The sequence below is a fragment of the Vigna unguiculata genome, chromosome 7 (assembly GCF_037176805.1).
Source record: "Vigna unguiculata cultivar grain cowpea cultivar isolate G323 ecotype 2 chromosome 7, ASM3717680v1, whole genome shotgun sequence".
Lineage (NCBI taxonomy): Eukaryota > Viridiplantae > Streptophyta > Magnoliopsida > Fabales > Fabaceae > Vigna > Vigna unguiculata.
Genome location: NC_140798.1, coordinates 1,575,563 through 1,593,962, shown reverse-complemented (window position 1 = coordinate 1,593,962; position 18,400 = coordinate 1,575,563). Strand labels below are relative to the sequence as shown.

At 31.3% G+C, this 18,400-nt stretch overlaps 3 protein-coding genes across 3 annotated transcripts; 1 reads left to right on the top strand and 2 right to left on the bottom strand.

Annotated features, from left to right (window-relative positions):
• The first annotated feature begins 4,956 nt into the window (after positions 1–4,956).
• On the top strand, positions 4,957–8,293 carry LOC114190698 (structural maintenance of chromosomes flexible hinge domain protein). The gene is made up of 4 exons (XM_028079680.2): positions 4,957–5,419; positions 5,672–5,827; positions 5,959–6,648; positions 6,904–8,293. The coding sequence occupies exons 1-4, from the start codon at positions 5,084–5,086 to the stop codon at positions 8,059–8,061; spliced, it is 2,340 nt and encodes a 779-aa protein (XP_027935481.2). The 5' UTR covers positions 4,957–5,083; the 3' UTR covers positions 8,062–8,293.
• Positions 8,294–12,103: 3,810 nt separating this feature from the next.
• LOC114189967 (Glutaredoxin family protein) lies at positions 12,104–13,041 on the bottom strand. The gene is made up of 2 exons (XM_085675564.1): positions 12,956–13,041; positions 12,104–12,824 (listed from the first exon to the last, which is right to left on the bottom strand). Exons 1-2 carry the CDS (start codon positions 13,039–13,041, stop codon positions 12,104–12,106), a joined length of 807 nt encoding a protein of 268 aa, XP_085531690.1.
• Positions 13,042–15,056: 2,015 nt separating this feature from the next.
• On the bottom strand, positions 15,057–17,120 carry LOC114190076 (Immunoglobulin E-set superfamily protein). The gene is made up of 4 exons (XM_028078841.2): positions 16,900–17,120; positions 16,156–16,257; positions 15,654–15,814; positions 15,057–15,426 (listed from the first exon to the last, which is right to left on the bottom strand). Exons 1-4 carry the CDS (start codon positions 16,985–16,987, stop codon positions 15,319–15,321), a joined length of 459 nt encoding a protein of 152 aa, XP_027934642.2. The 5' UTR covers positions 16,988–17,120; the 3' UTR covers positions 15,057–15,318.
• Positions 17,121–18,400: the final 1,280 nt, after the last annotated feature.

Genomic DNA, 18,400 nt, shown 5'->3' with positions numbered 1-18,400 from the left:
ATGAATTTTGAAATTAGTCTATTTTGAAACTTTAGACCAATTTAGTCTTTCATTTTTCGAAATACGTCGATTCAGTCATTTTAATTAAATTTTGATAAGTTTTATTTGATGTTTCGTACACACTTCAAGATTGTATTTGAGTTATTTATATTGTTTGACACATTTTTACTTTAATGTTAAGTCAAATAATATTATAAAATGCGTTTGAAAAGTCAAATAAATTTAACAAAATTTGATTAAAATGACTAAATTCACACAAAAAATAAATGACTAAATTAATCCAAAAAATTTTAAAATAGACTAATTTTAAAATTTATTGAAATTTAAGATCAAAATCATATTTAACCTTAAAATATATGAGTATTTAAAATTTAATAAATAAAATATTTGTAAGTTGAAATTCTGTGACAGAATGTAAAGCTAAGAAACCGGAATAGGATCTTTCCGAGAAGATTCGTCCGGTGGAAACGGAAGCGCGTTAGCCGTTATTTTTCTTGTTGCAATGTGAACCACATAATGAGTAACAAACAAACGCATCATTTGCGTGTATCTATCTGTCTTACCTTGGAAACTTAACCTTAGACACGGTTAGTTAAAGGTTAAGGTTTAGATTTTAACGCCGTAATAACGTGGTAGTTGACTCACTTTTATTTTTTATTTTTTAACTTTTTGAAACGCATTATTATTATTATGCTTTTCCGTGATTGTAGTTAGGAGAAATTTCATTGTTCTTTATCCATATATCTAACTATATCCAAATCCATTCTCATTAAATCCATCACTTGTATTGCATTATCATAAAAGGGTATTGTTTTCCTTTTCTTGAGTATATTCAAATTCATTTGTTAAGGTTTTTTCTTTGCTACTTACTCATATTTAAGGAAGATGCCATGTTCCTACATACTCTTATCATATATGATTTTTGGACTTACATGTAAGTTTAAATTTAAATTTTAAAATATGATAATGCATAACCTAAGCTTCAGCACATGTTTGTTGTTGAATAATATCGATAGAGATGCTGTAACAACTTCTATTAATGGATATTAGATAGGTGTTAATTTTAGATGGGATTATATATTGCACATTATAAAAGTGATTAAAAAGTGATGATAAATGTGTAAAGTACATTTAGGATTCATGGCAATATTTTAGTTAAAAGTTCTACTGGGTATGACGAGTGCATTACAGACAGGAAATAAATTTATTTATGAAAAAAAAAATCTTATCTCTTCACTTACAGCACAAATTATGTTTAATAATTTTATTTATAATAGAACAGAAAAAAAACACACACACTTACTTTTATTTATTTATATATATATATATATATATATATATATATATATATATATATATATATATATACTTTTTTACACGATTTTCATTTCATCTTTAATTATATTTTAAAATTAAAAATAAAAATAAAAGTAAATTATTCAAATATTAAGCAGTAAATGTTAGACATGTCAAAATAAGTCAATCTAACTCACAAGGGTTGGCTCATCACGAGTTGAAAATGAATAAACCAAATTCGACTCACTTTATGATGAGGTGAGCTAGAAATTTGCAATCCATCTCAACCCACCATGAGTTAGTGGGTTAAGTGGGTTGTCATATAATTATCAATTATTTTTTATGTAACCACTATTATTAATACATTGTTTTCTATGAGTTTTGCTATAATCGTTTTTTAATTTTGTTTCATTACTTTAATTTTTAATATGGTTTTTCTTTTTTTTTTAAACAATCTGATGTAACTTTTATTCTAATTTTGTACCAATTCTATTACCGTAATGGTGTAATTTTAAATGATAATAATTATCAAATGATAAGTCTTAAAAATTTGACGGATATGATCAAATCTCACTTACATGATACAATTTTATTGTGAAAAAATTGTGTATGCATGACACAACTTTAGACTTTTAAAAATAAAATCATGTTGTCTTTACACAACTTTTAGATGAGTTGAGAAGTCGTGTAAACATCTACACGACTTTTATTCAAATCTATTCTTAGATGAGAAGGAAAGATATGCAGATCATTATATGACTTCAATTCAAATCAGATAACATTGAAGTTATGTCTTACACAATTTTAGTTCAACTAAACAAAATAATCAAAATCATGTTTAACTCACATAACTTTTTCTCTTACCCAAAAATTGTCATTTTGAAGTTGAGCCATGCATACTTGATATCTTTACAATAAAATCATGTCATGCAAGCAAGACTAGTCTATATTATAAAATTTATAAAATTTGTTTATTTTTGTAATTGACATGTAAAATTGTACCATTATGATAAACAAATCTCTTTTTTTTTAATGTCAAATTAACAGTGAATCAAAATATGATACAAAGCATAAATGATATATAGTTAATGAAAATTGACTTATTTAGTTATTTATAAAATTGATAAACAATACAAATAAGGAATGACACGTTTCACCATCCATATATAGTCACCATTAACTCATTTAAAAAGAAAAAACTAAATTTAGAATTTTTTAAAAAGTCAAGAGATGCAAGTAAAAAGATTATAATAATAAAATAAAAGAAACATTAACTAGTACCATCTTTCCAGATTTGATAAAGTAAGTTTGATTTTACTATATATACTTTTGAATTGTAATAAAACATCATAATTAGGTTATTTATGTTTGATGTGTTAAGATGGTGAATTCAATTGCATTTAACTACCTTCATATACTTTCCTTGTAAGTAAATGGAAATCAATGGCACGTGATGTGTCTTTGTTCTTACAACATATGCGTAATCTTCCTTGCAACAACGATAGGGTCTTCAAAGCTTTCCAACAAGCCTATTTATCCTTCAAGATTAAGCTTCTGAATCATCACTCAATCACAGAACAATTAATATAAAAATTAATCATGTTTTCTTAAGTTAATTAAGGTGGATAGAAGAGGGTGATAATGGTTAATGAGGTTTAAGCATAAAACAGTGTGTGAAATAGTAATTTATGGGCATCATAATAACGACAAAACCCTTGCAGTTACTCTTTTTACATTATCTTTGCCAATAAGCAAAGTCTCAGGATACAGTGCAAATTTTCCATTATTTTAAGGATTGTTATCCAATATTATTATTATATAAAATGCATTTTGTTGGATAAATAATTTACTTATTGACTTATTTAATTGAGTTATAACCTTAGTTTTGTTAATTCAAGAATGTTTAATAAATTATAGGGTTAAATATGTTTTTTTTCCTTAATTTTGAGTAAATTTTAGAATTAATGTATTTCGAAATTTTGAACCAATTTAGTCATTTATTTTTCAAAATACGTGAATTTAGTCATTTTAATCAAATAAACTTAATAAAATTTGACTAAAAGAACTAAATGTATGTATTTTGAAAAATGAATAACTAAATTGGTCTAAAATTTCAAAATAGACTAATTTCATAATTCAACGAGACTTAGAAAATTAAAAACATATTTAACCATAAATTAAATTATTTGAAGAGTTTTAAATTCTTAAATAGTAGTTATTTCAATTCATTTTTTAGATGGTAAGCACAACGCCATCTAAAATGGGTAGATGGTAAGTATTTAATTTTCTTTTATCATTATTCTTCTTTATGTTTAATGTATATTTTAATTACTGTTATGTTTGTTTTACTTTTTACTAAAATTTAATTTATTAGTCATTAAGAATATATCGTGAGCTCTTATTTTGAGATTTGACTACTTTTTTTGGTAGGTGTCTATACCATATAAGATATAACATCTCATTTAATTTTTACTATAGTAGTATTTATGTTTAAGATTTAAGTAAGTTTTTGTAACTTTTAGAATAAGTTTTTTTAGAAAGAAATTTGAAATGTAATATCTTTTATTATTTTAGAGATAAGAACTAATTCTCTAAGAGACATATTTTATCTCTTCCTCTAATATAAAATCGTGATAAGATCTCATATATTAAGAGAAATGTTTTATCTTTTTTCTTCTAATATAAAATCGTGTAAATAATATATGTTATAGTTAATATTTTTTTAAGAAGTTAACACTGAGTATATTTTAACTATTTATTAACTTGGTCAAACACAACCTTAAATATTAAATTAATCATTTATTGTTTTTTTTCTTTAAAAAATATATGGTTGAGTATTTCTTGAAATCTAAAGTTGTAAAAACTGAAAATTCCTACGACCAGAGTTGACAAACTAATTGAAAAAAGTATTTAATAGAACAATAAATAAATTATTTTGTACATCACCTTATTTCTAAAAGCTTTATGTAAATATTCTAATAAAAAAATCATGATTTGCACAAAAATTGATAATTCCTAGTCATGATTTAATATACCAAACGTCCCTTTTAGAAGATTCATTTTAAATTTATGTATAAAAAATTTTCTCCGTTGTAAATTTATTATGCAATTAAACAGATAATAAACAACAAGCTTGCAGTTTTAAAGTTTTTTCAGTTATAAATATTACACACAACACTTCCGTTGACTTTTTTAATATATATTTTAAAAAAATACACCCCAAACCGTTTTTAATTAATGATGCTATAAAAGCTTTTATATTTACGCTACACGCGTATTAAACTATTTATTTTTCTCTTTGGCCAAATTTCGTTTAACTGTTACATCATTTACTTTGAATAAATTAGAATGACCAACTTTTTAAAGCATATTAACATTGTAGCCTAATTAGCCTAATTGACTATTGAAATTCTTTGATAGCATTTATTTATTTCTCTTCATCTATGTGTACATATTTTTTTTTTATTTTAAAATTAATCACACAACAATTAATTTTAAAAATTAAAATTAAGAAAGTAAAAAAAAATGGTGATAATTTCCAGAAATGAGGTATATCCTGACAAAACCAATAAAAGTTGCTTTAATTGTAATTTTATCTTTTGTACCTCAGAAAAATGACAAAATGACGTTAATATAACAGCGTCCCAATCCTTCTCTGTATCGCACTTTCTTTCGTTTTCCGTTTCTCTAAGCTCTCTTTCTCTCTCTCTTTCTCTTTCTCTTTCTCTTTCTCTCTCTTTCTGCGTTTTCCTTCCTTCCCCTGACCCAACGACACCGTTTTGGCGACATGGTGGTGAAGATGATGCGGTGGAGGCCGTGGCCGCCGCTGGTGTCGAAGAAGTACGAGGTTAGGCTGGTGGTGAAGACCCTCACTCTCCAGGGATGCGATCTGGTGCGGCCAGGCGCAGATAAGGGTCTGGTACTCCAGATTAAGTGGAAGGGTCCCAAACTCACGCTTAGCTCGCTGCGAAGAAACGCCATAGCCAGGAACTTCACCAGAGAGGCGCAACCTCAACCTAACGACGTCGTTTTCTGGGACGAGGAGTTTCACACGCTCTGCACCCTCTCTGCCTACAAAGACAATGCCTTTCACCCCTGGGAAATCGCTTTCTCTCTCTTCAATGTCCGTCTCTCTTTCTCTCTCCCCCTCTCTATTTCGTTTTTTTTCCTCTGCCGCAATTTTAGAATTTTAGATTAATTTTGTTTTGGGTTTTTTTTTTTTTAAAAAAAGAAATGATTTGGGGGGTTAATTGGAAAAGGGGTGTTTTTCTTTTTTCTTTTTCTTGTTTTGTGAATTATTATTATATTATTGTAGTAATAATTGTTGTTGTTGTTCCTTTGAATTTGATTTTAATTGGTTGGTTCTGTGTTGCAGGGTTTGAATCAAAGGTCAAAGACTAAGGTTCCGGTGGTTGGAACTGCGACTTTGAATCTGGCTGAATTTGCATCTGTGGTTGATCAAAAGGATTTTGATTTGAACATTCCTATTACAGTTTCTGGCGGTGCTGCGGAGTCCTCTCCTTTACTTAGTGTACGTGTATCATCCACGGGTTTTTAGTTGATTCTGTTGACAGACTCTGTTGATTGTTTTTTAATCAACATTGCGCCTTTGTGTTTGTTGTTTCTGTGTTCATAGTGGTAGCTTTTGGTTGTTGCTTGCAGATATCAATTAGTTTGGTGGAATTAAGAGCGGCTCAAGAGAGCACAGAAATAGTTCATAAATCGATAGTGCCTGTGCCTTCTTCACCCTTGGTTCAGCCAGGAGAAACTACCTTGGCTGAGAAAGATGAGCTTTCGACCTTCAAAGCTGGTCTTCGGAAAGTGAAAATTTTTACCGAGTTTGTGTCTGTTAGGAAGGCAAAGAAAGCTGGGCATGAGGAAGAGGGAAGTGAGGGCAATTTCTCTGGCAGGAGTGACGATGGTGAATACAATTACCCTTTTGACTCTGATTCACTTGATGATTTCGAAGAGGGTGAGTCCGATGAGGTTAAGGAGGATTCCAGTGTGAGGAAGTCGTTTAGTTATGGAAAACTGGCCTATGCAAATGCCGGAGGGGCGTTTTATTCCAGCATGAGGGTGAATGGCGAGGACGAAGACTGGGTTTACTACAGCAATCACAGATCAGATGTTGGGATTTCCCACAAAGACGATTCTACCGTGTCAGCGACCGAGCCTTCTGTGTTGCAGAGCTCAAGGCGTAGTATACTGCCTTGGAGGAAGAGGAAGTTGAGTTTCAGATCTCCTAAATCTAAGGGGGAGCCATTGTTAAAGAAGGCTTATGGTGAAGAAGGTGGTGATGACATTGATTATGATCGCAGACAGCTTAGCTCTGATGAATCCCTTTCACTTGGGGTAAGAATTTGTTTGTTGTCTTTAATTTTATTAATCTATATGTTTTGGCTCAAACGAATGAAATAATAGATTGCTGGGTATCCTGAAAATTGATTCTTTGGTCTTTGTGACTACTGATTAGTACTCTTGTACTCGTAATCTGACATTTATGGCAGACCATGTATGTTTCGTAAGGAATTAGTGACAGTCACTTCTGATCTTTTGGGGGTACTATTGAGAACTGTTGTTAATTATTGTTTTACTGTTGTCTTGCAGAAGACTGAAGATGATTCAGGTGCGAATCGATCATCAGTATCTGAATTCGGGGATGACAATTTTGCTGTTGGGAGTTGGGAGCAGAAAGAAGTATTGAGCCGTGATGGCCACATGAAACTTCAGACACAGGTCTTCTTTGCCTCAATTGATCAGCGTAGTGAACGTGCTGCAGGTGAGAGTGCATGTACTGCTCTTGTAGCAGTAATAGCTGATTGGTTCCAAAACAATCATGATCTTATGCCGATAAAGTCCCAATTTGATAGTCTTATTCGAGATGGCTCATTGGAATGGAGGAACTTGTATGAAAACCAAACCTACAGGGAGCGATTCCCTGACAAACATTTTGATCTCGAAACAGTCATTCAAGCCAAAATCCGCCCCCTTTCTGTGGTTCCTGGCAAATCCTTTATTGGGTTTTTTCATCCAGAAGGAATGGATGAAGGCAGATTTGATTTTCTGCATGGGGCCATGTCCTTTGATAACATCTGGGATGAGATAAGTCGTGCTGGACAGGAGTGCACTAGTAATGATGAACCCCAGATTTACATTATTAGCTGGAACGACCATTTCTTCATCCTCAAAGTTGAAGCTGATGCTTACTGCATAATTGACACTTTGGGAGAGAGGCTTTATGAAGGATGCAATCACGCATATATCTTGAAATTTGACAGCAACACGGTGATATACAAAATGCAAGATGTTGCTCAAGGGTCAGGAGAAAAACCAGCTAATGACCTGCAGACTGTTGCAGAAGTATTAGAGCAGAATGACAGGCAAATCCAGCCAATCAGTGGTAAAGAGGTGGACTCTGTTGTGGATACTGAAGAACAGGTGAAGAATGACCAGGAAGAGGAGGTTGTGTGCCGAGGAAAGGAAGCATGCAAAGAATATATCAAAAGCTTCTTGGCTGCGATCCCTATTAGAGAATTGCAAACAGATGTCAAGAAAGGTTTAATATCATCCACTCAAACACCATTTCATCATAGGCTACAAATTGAGTTTCACTACACTCAGCTTTTGCCGTCTTATGTTGCACCTCCAGTGGCTGAAGCATCCATGACTATGCCGGATACTCTTGCACTCGCTGTAACTGAGGCTGAAGCATCCATGACTATGCCCGATACTCTTGCACTCGCTGTAACTGAGGTTTCCGCATGATTTTACTGTATATTGGACAGAATGCGGTTATTCTAACTAGTCTTACTACTTTTAAGAGTGTTTTCTGATTTGAGTTTACAAAAAGGCCTTGTTTTGCTTCATCTTTCTAAGGAAGAGTATCTGTAAATGACTGTAATTTCCTCTCATGTGAGCTCAAACTTTTTGCACCTAACCTGTAGTTTGCAAAAGACCTGTGAATTGGCTTCATAAACATTTTGCACTATGATTCCAATCTTTCGTTTGTATTATTTACTGAGATAGCACTGGTATTCTCATCTGTTCACTGTCCTCGAGGTTACACAAAGGAATATTTGATCTTGTTGGCTATTATTCCAACTTGTTATGGTTTGAATGTTTACAATAGTTTAGTACTTCGTTAATTTAAAAGGAATTTCAAACGTTGGACAATGACAACTGGTTAAAGTATTTCTCTTTCTCAAATTGTCTATTTTAGTTATAATCAAAGTCTGTCTACGAATAACGTTGGAATATACTTCTACTAGTCGAATTGAAGTGTCTTCTAATATAAAATAATGTCTTTGGCTAGTGGGGTTAGGGGAAAATGTATAATGCATGTATACATCAAACACTATAATCAATGCTTCGATTGCTAGAAAATCGGCGAGTTTATTAACTACACGTGTAATCTCCAAGCATATAAGGTCTGCATCAATAGAGGAAGAACTGTGCATCATGTGAATAGCGGTTGGGGTTTTCTTTGGATCCATATCCAACACACCTCTCTACGTCTCAGTCTACATTACAATAGATAAAACAGAAGTTAAAATGATCATCTTCTTTCTTGTTTGTAAGAGTGTTACAAGTAAAATTAGATTCTAATATACTTTATTGAAGAGATCCATAATAATAAAAGAATACAATTTAATATTGACTTCTATGTATAAGAAAATAAAAAATCAGTCTATTTGGTTCAGTTACAATGTCTGTAGGAACTTGAGATTTTAGTCAGTTCATAATAGATTGAACATAAGTTAACATGAGACTATATGCATGTAACAGAGAATTAAAGGTTGAGTTCTGCTGTATGCAAAATTTCATCAAGTTAATAATAATGATAGTATTATAAGTTGAAAATGATGACTTAAATGGAAGTAGTTTTAGCAAGAAAAACCTAAGACTGATAAGATAAATATAATCTAGTGACATTCTAATGAGATGACAGAACACTGTGATTTTACATGCTGATTTTGAGATCCATGTTGATATGAGTTTGTTTCATATATGGTTGCAAAGGTTGGAGACAAGTAAGGTTACAGAGGCTGGTCTAGAATTAGATTAAAGTGAACAACATAAAATGCACTTTTTCTTTTCCCACATTGCACTCTTCCTTTCTAATTTTGGTGATGAGAAACTGTGTCGATGGGTTTGTCTTTACCATGTTGGATCCTTTTGTTTGCCCAAAGACAAGGAAAACTGAGCTACAAAGTACAATCCAATGGCAGATAGCACAGCATTTTGGTTTTCTGAGTTCATTATTGTGTTATTATTTTATTTGTTAGAGGTTTTTCATTTTCAAAACATGAATGCAAGGGAAAATGTGCATGAATGACTCAGATTCTGTACGAAATCTGTGAACCAATTCAGATGTTGAATGCTTGTGATTTTTATTTGACCAACGAGTTTCACGATTCCCTCTAAAATAGGCATGGAAACAAAATGTAGTTTATTAGTATTATGTTCAGGGATCGATAAAAGAAGTGCTTTTCAAGGTAAATTTGTGATGATTTTGGATAAGAACATAGAACATAATTTTGTACAAAGTTACTTTTCGTGAACAAATTTTTGTTCTCACTTTCACCAAGAACTATTTCTAAGACTTTGAGCACAAATGTTTGAAGTTTATCTCTAAGATTTTTCGATGAACAATTTCCAACACAAAAAATAACTTTTCAAAAAGCAAAAACTGCCTTATATCTTCGATGCTAGTAGTTTTTTTCTGGTCAAACCTTTGTTCATAGCACTCTTACTTTCTTTGAAGTGATGATCAAAACAAAAAACACGTCACTTATCCGCACCCTGTCCCAGAATATGAGAACATAAAATCAAAGTGTGTATCAATTAGGTCAAATATGGCATTATGCATTTCTTCTACAAATGCTATTTACACCAATGATATTTATATTTTATTATGATGATCAAGAAGAGTTTGACTTAATCCCTTTATGATATGTGACTAGTTTTCCAAACTATGTTCCCTTTTGATTGTTAAAATTAGCATGAAATTTCACTTGATAAGGAAAAGGGTAATTACTCTTTTATAGTTTCTACATTTTACATTTTAGTTTATATACATTTTCTATTCTTTTCTAATTTTGTAGTTGTTCAAATTAAGTCTCTTGTTTAGATATGTCATCTAGTAATTAATAGAAATGAAAATATAGTTAATTTATATGATTGATTTAAACAATATAAAATATTTCATAAAAGTTAAGAACCAATTATGAATATTTGAAACATAAGATACACTTTACATGGCATCTTGCCAAAACGATTCCTGAAGTTTATTTCCCATGCGTTACTTAATAGTGTATAAACATGTTTTTTTCATTTCTTAAGTATAGTATTTTTTTTTTTGTCTATTTTATTTTATATATCATTTAACTTCTTCAATATTTGCTTTTGGGAAAACATATTAATTTATTTTTTTCAATTAAATTATACAAAACTGCACAATATTTTTCAACTTTCTAGGGATTGAATGGAGGGTTACAGATTGAGATAGGAATAAGATCATAAGCCTTAAGCAAGAAAATCTTTTGTGGGCTTTGTCATGTCGGGTTTATGCTGGCCCGTCCATTTCTTTCTTGACCCCTTTTAATTTTCTTTATCAATTTGTTCACTTTTGTTTTTTAGTAAATTGGTTCTTTTAAAAATTTCAAAATAGAGACGGATTAATCCAACAAATCTATCAAATGGATTAAGTCAAACCACTTAAAATAATTAATTTTTAAAATTATTAATTTAACGTTTTAAAAAAATGTAGCTATTTTAAAAATTAATTTTTTTATATATAATATGTTTATTTGTTGATTTGTTGTGTATTCACAAAAAAAATACCAATATCGTTATTAACATTGATAATGGAAGTATGATGCAGAAGCAATACTTTAAGGACAAAACTTATTCTGCCTCATAATTTTCTTCCCACAACACAAATAAAACAAAATGGGAATATATAGTGTTATCCTCTCTATGTTCTTTTATCTATTAATATCCTTGGACAATAAAAAAAATACAATATAAACTTGTTTTCAGATTAACACTTTTTTTTTTTATGAATCAACTTATTAACACATTTCATGTAGATAGAATATTACAAAATAATCATTTTAAAATATAGTTTTTGTATTTTGGAATTTTATAGTACACTTTGTTTTTATGTTTTGTTAAACCATCATTTCTTTTAAAGTTTAGATAAAGTAGAATGTTAAGCTCTTTGCTTAAATGTATTTTAGTACATATCTACTAATCTTGTCCCCAAGTGTTATAACTACGAGATCAAAAATCTACAACATCAAAATTAAAGATAAAATCAATCTATAATATATAAGTAGGTATAAACATCTTCCCTTAAACAAACATCGCAAACTTAAAAACTTCATTTATTTGTCCCAACATCAACTTCCTCAGGACTTTGGGCAAGTTTGTGATGGGCTATGGTTATGGTGAGAGATTGTGGTTCTATATGGTTATATGACATACATTAGTCTTACACATATAAGACATTTGACACCACTTTTACCCCAAAACATTAAGGCAATGATGTTATGAGTTTTTATTCTTATATAGTGTTTAACTTTGTCTATTATATTTAATGTGGGACTTTGACTCACACTTAGACTATTCCTAACAACAGTTTGGTAGTACCTATTTTTTGTGATTTTTAACAGTTAAAATGTGGTTTTGAGAAACTAATAATTATAGTTTTCACGTTTTGGAACGAGACCTTTTCTTTCTGAGTAGGTTTCCAACCAAAAGTTATTAGATAAAAGAAGAAATACACTTGCTCTTAGACCAATTTCTAGCAGCAAATAGGACATTTAACAAGCCCATTCTCGTTGCATTCAAGACACCTGATGAAGCATTCATTTTTGTTGTCACCATAGGTGGTGAAAACTTTGCAACTACCATTGCAACTGTAGCAAATAACAAACCTCGTACAGACACAACCATTGCAAGAAGCATCAACAAAGTCAATTGGTGTTCCTTCCAAGAGCTTTCCAAGCCAACCCATCTCATGCAATCCTACAACTTCATCAGCTCCTCCAATGTATCTTCCCTTGATGAAAAGTCTCGGAGGGATCACTTTGCCACCCAATATCTTCCACAATTCCTCTCTGTACTCCAAGTGCATCGAAACATCCCTCTCATGATATATTATCTTGAAGCTTCTTAGCAAAAAGCGCACAGTGTTGCAGTCTTGAAAGGTTTTTCTTATGCCTTTCATGCTTGTGGTGTAGAGAATCACTGCTTGGCTTCCACCTGGTGGATGTATCTCATCAAAATCTGCAAGAGATGGACACTCGTTGTTGCCTGCAATTTGCTGCATAATTTTGCTTGGACTAGAAACAACTAAGTTTTCATCAACAAGCTCTTTGTCTTTGGACCCTTTGATGGGTGTGACTTGAAATCCCATTTTGTATTCCACGTAATGGTTATCATTTTCACTTTCTTTTAGGCCAATCTCTTGCTCAGCCAGCTTGTTGTCGTTGTGAACCTGATCATCATAGATTAGTGGATTGTGTTGAAATCGTTATCAGAGACAATTTATAATATATAAATAAGCACAAATCTCACCTTAGAAATCGATTTTGTAGTTAGATTTAAAGTCTACTTCGGAGGATTTGTGGTTGTAACACACATTTGGAGGTTAAGCCGAAGAACTAGACCTGGTTCCAAGTTGCTAATAGTTGGAATGAGTCCCAGTTTTCCATGGAACTTGTTTTTCATCCCTTTCATATCTTTTCAAAACTTGGTTTCATGTGGTGTGAGGGTGAGGCTACCAACTTATGGGTTTAAGAAAAGATAAGTTGAAATGATAGATAAGAAAAATGCATAATAGAGTGTGACAGAAAGGCTGAGGATGAGAATGTTGTTTGAGTTTTTAAAGGGTATAAAGTTTTAACTGAAAGTTAAGTGCTTTATTAAGTTTTGAATAATGAATGCATGGTGTAGGGGCATGGTTGACCCCTCACTTCCTTATCTGATGAGAGTGCATGACCCATTACCTAACATTGGGTGCCTCAATCATCATCTGAACTTTGAACTGTGATAGATATTGGTCAACTAAAAACAATGAAAACTATGCCGAATTGCCAGCATTAATCCCAATCTTGCACATGGTTATGAGGATTTAGCAACACCATTGCTTTAAAGTGCCATTGGTGTACATGTTATGCCTATGGTGTGAACATATTGCTTTAAAGTTTTTTAGTGAAAGAAGCTTTTATTCATTGGATTTTACTCTATGTAGTTTTTTTCACATCAGATATGTATATTTTTTCACATCATCCACTAATGTAGTGTTGAGAAACAAAAGGAGGTGCATACTTTACTATTCTCGTTTGGATTATTGGTTTAGAAGATGGAAAGATGGAAATACGAAGGGTGAGAGAGGAGTTGCCCCCTCTTGAGTGTTAAGATAAGGATGGAAAGACATGTGACATGTTGTCTTCTATACAACCTTGTCCTTTGTCTTTATGAGAGTAGAGTTACTCCTTTTGAGTGTTAAGAAAAGAGTGGAAAGTTATCTAGCACCAATGTTATTGATATCGAATAACGGAAAATATCGGCAATTCAAAAAACATTTATAACATTATATTAGAATCTATAACGGGTTATGGCGGAAATATGACAATGTTTCCAACAAGTGTCATTTCTATGAAATGTTTTTGAAGTATCATGATCATTGTTGGAAAATAGGTATATTATTTGTAAAATAATTATAGTAAAAGTAGAAAAATAGAAAAAAAATGAAAAAACAAAATTGGCAGTGGCCACGGCCAACGATGGCAGCCAGCGATGAAAATTGACGACGACCGATGGTGACAACTGGGGGTGGTGGCTGGCGGCAGTAATTGCAAGAGTGAAGGAATAATGTGCTTTGGACTTTTGGGTCAAAGAAAAATAAAGAAATTTTAGGGTAAAATTTTTTTACTGCTATGTGACTGCAGTAACGTAAGTGAAATAATAGAATAGGGTAAAAATGAGAGTGAATGGTAAAAAATATGAAGAGGTTTGTATTTTAATAGGCTAGACCCAATTTATTAAACACTAGAAGAAGGATAATTTAGGGTTTCAACTTCTTCCTCCTCCCACATTGCCAACACCGCGATTCTTCACCATTCTTTCCTTCTACTCACGATCACCACCGCCACCCACCATGAAAAAACCAATTCGCCTCCACTTTGTTTTGACGGAAGATTGAGAAATCGTTACCGATTTCCACCATGACACCTCCATGACCAAAATTTAATAACAGTGTCTAGCACAAATACTAAATAGACACTAATAATTCGACATGTGTAATTAAATTGTGTCTAAATTATGTAAGTTTAGTTTTCAACTCTTATATTTATAACAATATTTAATAAAACAAATGAAAATAATAAATTAAATCAATCCAATTTAAATATATTAAAATAAATATATAAACGAAATAAATAAATAAAATAATTTTAAATGATTTACTCTTCTAATTTGTTAACTTGTTGAACATAGTAGATTAATCCTATTTTTAACAACAATATTTATCTTTATTATCTTATTTAGTTTGGTTTCTTATCCTTCAAAAGACAGATCCAATTTTGTACTTTAGGATTCTAAAGTGAATGGTTATTTGTTATCTTTCCCCCCACATTTAACTTCTCTTCAAGAACAAATAATGACTTCTAAAACATCCAAACAAAGAAAAACCAAAGAAAGAAATAAACGATATTCCTCAAAACAACCAAATTTAAAAGTGAAAGACCAAATTGACTTTGCTAAAATAAAAGATAAGAAACAATAATATAATTTAACGTCTCTTTGTGGATATACAAGTAATGAACATTACATAATGTTCATCAATAACAGACAAATATGTAAGGAAATTGTGTTTTCGAATCCCCGAAAGAACTTCAACACATTTTACTTTCCAAGCATATGCTGGATTATAGAAGAAAGATATGGTACTCTGCAGTTTGTACAAAATATATAGATCTGTTCCTGATCATAGACTTAAACAACCAATGCCAATTACATATCTGCAACAGAGGAACCAAACCCAATATCAAAACCAAATGTGATGCAGGTTAACTCATGCTTATTTCCATCGAACATCTTCATCTTCAAAGTGTATGAACCCTGCAAATACAACATCATAAATTAGCATTGAACAAGAAATGAGACCTCAGTGTACAATACATAGACATCCCATAACATGAGTACAAGGATATTTTTCCAAATTCCAATGATCATATGAGAAACCCAGATCAGGAAGTGAGACATTACACAGATAGATAAATAGAAAGGTTTCTTCTTCCACCTAACTACACGCACATGCACAAGGAATGAAGAGAACATTGACTCACAGGTGGAGTGAATCCAGGTAAAACTTGTGAATGAGCAATGACGAAATCTCCAATGGAAACAGGGCAAGTGGTTTCTCCACAAAGGTCGTGAGTCTCACTGTGTATGTGCCATCCGAAATAAGACACATCAATCACTAGTTTCCCTCCTGACAATGCTTTACCTGGATCATGAAATGCTTGATTTAGAGAAAATAGGCAAATTATTTATCCACCAAAGTCTCATCCATCTCTAGCTGAATGGTATCACTATGCTCCAAATAAACTTACTTTCTACACTCAGAATATATGCATAAAAAAATCAACAACAGAAGTTTCTTTCAGCTATCTGGTCTTGTAACAAGAGCCATGTAGTGAGTACAGAATAAACAAATGAATAAGTATGATAGGAAACTTTCAACACACAACACCATGTGCATGGAGTGGATACACTAACAGAAATTAAAATATTATAAAAAGGAAATGAAACACAGTATCATAACAAACATGTTAAACCACAGAGTACCTGTAGTTGCAGCAATGCTGAATGTAGCAGGCTGGCCTCTTGCGATGGGATCAGGAGATATCTCAACCCCACTGACCTCAACATCGTAGTCAGCTTTCTTATCTGACATAGCAATAGTTCATTCAATAACAATAAAAACAGTAATATAATGCAACAAAACATCAATAGATTATTAAATTATAAGACTGATGAAAGAGAAAAAAAATACTTAGAAACTAAAAGACAGCTTCGAAGAAGTAGTCAATACGTTAACTCAACTCACCAAAACTCATTATTCAATTATATTCAGATTATTATACACATAAAAAAAATCTACACAACGGTAAATTTCCCAATTGAATAACATTGATGCCAAGAAACAGATAAAGACGAAATATTTAGGCACGATCCAATAAATTAAAAACCGTATACAGACAGAACCCAATTGTTTAATAAATCATTTTCGAGGGAAAGTTTAAAACTTTCAAACCCCAAATCAAGGAAACAATATTTCAATTAAAGAATATAGATCTAAGGTTTGAAAAAACCCGCCACCGAAAATTTGGGGGTTTCTGCAACCACAGTTCCAGTACCGAACCTTATTCCCACAATTTTCCGCAGCATCAAGAATTGAACTATAAATGCTTCTAGAACTAAAATTTGAAACCTTTTACCCAAAAAGAAAAAAAGGAAACTTGATAAGATCATATGTTGGGGACAGAAGGAAAAAAAAAAAAAAACAGGAGAAAGGGTTAAGGGATTAACCGCAATAGCGAATATCTGCGGCGTTGGTAAATGCGCAGAGAAGACAGAGAGTTGAAAAGAAGAAGAACTTGGAGCTTAGGATTTCCATGGAGAAGGGTAGTTGGAAAGAGCTCAAGCAACTTTGCTTCCGCAGGTTAACTTCTTGATGTTCTTCTTCTCTGCCACGTTTTATAGGAATGGATAAGCATAGGCTTAAGGATATTATTGATGCTTTCTGTTTTTTTTTCTGTTTAATTTTCGCTGGTGACCCTTAATTGCAAAACAATATTAACATATTTTTAGATAAATGACACCTTTGCACAACATGTTTTCCAATTTTATATATGATACAGGAAATTGTACGAAATTAATAAATATGTTTACTATTTTTTTTAAACAACATTTTTAAAGGGGTTATGTATAATGTATTTTTCTTCTTCTTCAAATAAGTTATTTGTTTATCCAATATATATATACTTGTTTTATCATTTTAGTAAGTTTGTAATAGAATTTTTTCTATTTTAATTTTTATAGTGAGATCTTCCAACTTAATGTAACGTATGAAATAACACAAAATGTTGGATGATATTTTGTTTATTATATCAATATTTAGAGGTTCTTTAGCAGCACAGATGAAAATAGTAAAATTTTAAATTTTAAAAATTAAAAAATTAATGGATCTCTCGGTGTGCAAATTCAAACCTTTATTAGAAGTGCAACTTTTCTTAGTTCTATTACATTTTGATTGATACACTAGCATATTTCACTTCTTTAGGACGTTGTTCCATATAATATTTGTAGTCCATTTAGGTTTTTAGCTTCTTTTTTACTCTAGCTTCTTTACACATCTATGAAAGTTTACAAGAAGTCTTGTAATGAAATTTTTTCTTTATTTTATCCTCATCCTCAAAATGAAATGAAGATGAATGGATCTCATTTCATGTTTAGAAATAAAAATACAAATCTAGAAAAAGAGTGAAAAAAGCAGTTAATTACACTAAAGCTAACAAATATAGCTAATACAAGAAGTCAAAACAAACGAAATGAAAAAAAAAACATATGATGTTTTTTACAATCATAAGTAAACTGACAATGACATAATTAGAATTTCATTGAGAATAAGTAATTGGGATCATAATATTATTGGTAACATACAAGTAAAGAAATAATAAAATATAATGATAATGAAATGAAAAGAACAAGATAGAGGCAATCAATTACCTTAAAATGTTGAAAGAAGAGGAGGTGAAGAAGAAGAAAAAGAAAGAGAAAGAGAAGAAGAAGACTTGATTGTGATTTTTATTGACAAATTTACTATTGGTCAGAATTCATCATAATTATCGACGGATCACAATATTTTGTTGATAAAATTTATCAACAAATTTTTTATCGTCAATAAAATTGAATTGATGACAATTTTTTCTATAATCGACGGATTATGTCCGTCGACAATACACAATTTTGTTATATTATATTTGGGATTATATACATATATATATATATATATATATATATATATATA

What these genes read in the sequence shown, in the direction of transcription:
- LOC114190698 (XM_028079680.2), top strand. Translation starts at nt 5,084, where the DNA reads ATGGTGGTGAAGATGATGCGGTGGAGGCCGTGGCCGCCGCTGGTGTCG. An exon ending in AGTCCTCTCCTTTACTTAGT is followed by an intron (nt 5,828 to 5,958) that starts GTACGTGTATCA and finishes TGTTGCTTGCAG; the next exon opens with ATATCAATTAGTTTGGTGGA. An exon ending in ATGAATCCCTTTCACTTGGG is followed by an intron (nt 6,649 to 6,903) that starts GTAAGAATTTGT and finishes GTTGTCTTGCAG; the next exon opens with AAGACTGAAGATGATTCAGG.
- LOC114189967 (XM_085675564.1), bottom strand. Translation starts at nt 13,041, where the DNA reads ATGAAAGGGATGAAAAACAAGTTCCATGGAAAACTGGGACTCATTCCA. An exon ending in CCAGGTCTAGTTCTTCGGCT is followed by an intron (nt 12,825 to 12,955) that starts TAACCTCCAAAT and finishes ACGATTTCAACA; the next exon opens with CAATCCACTAATCTATGATG.
- LOC114190076 (XM_028078841.2), bottom strand. Translation starts at nt 16,987, where the DNA reads ATGGAAATCCTAAGCTCCAAGTTCTTCTTCTTTTCAACTCTCTGTCTT. An exon ending in CAGCATTGCTGCAACTACAG is followed by an intron (nt 15,815 to 16,155) that starts GTACTCTGTGGT and finishes TTCATGATCCAG; the next exon opens with GTAAAGCATTGTCAGGAGGG. An exon ending in TACCTGGATTCACTCCACCT is followed by an intron (nt 15,427 to 15,653) that starts GTGAGTCAATGT and finishes TTGTATTTGCAG; the next exon opens with GGTTCATACACTTTGAAGAT.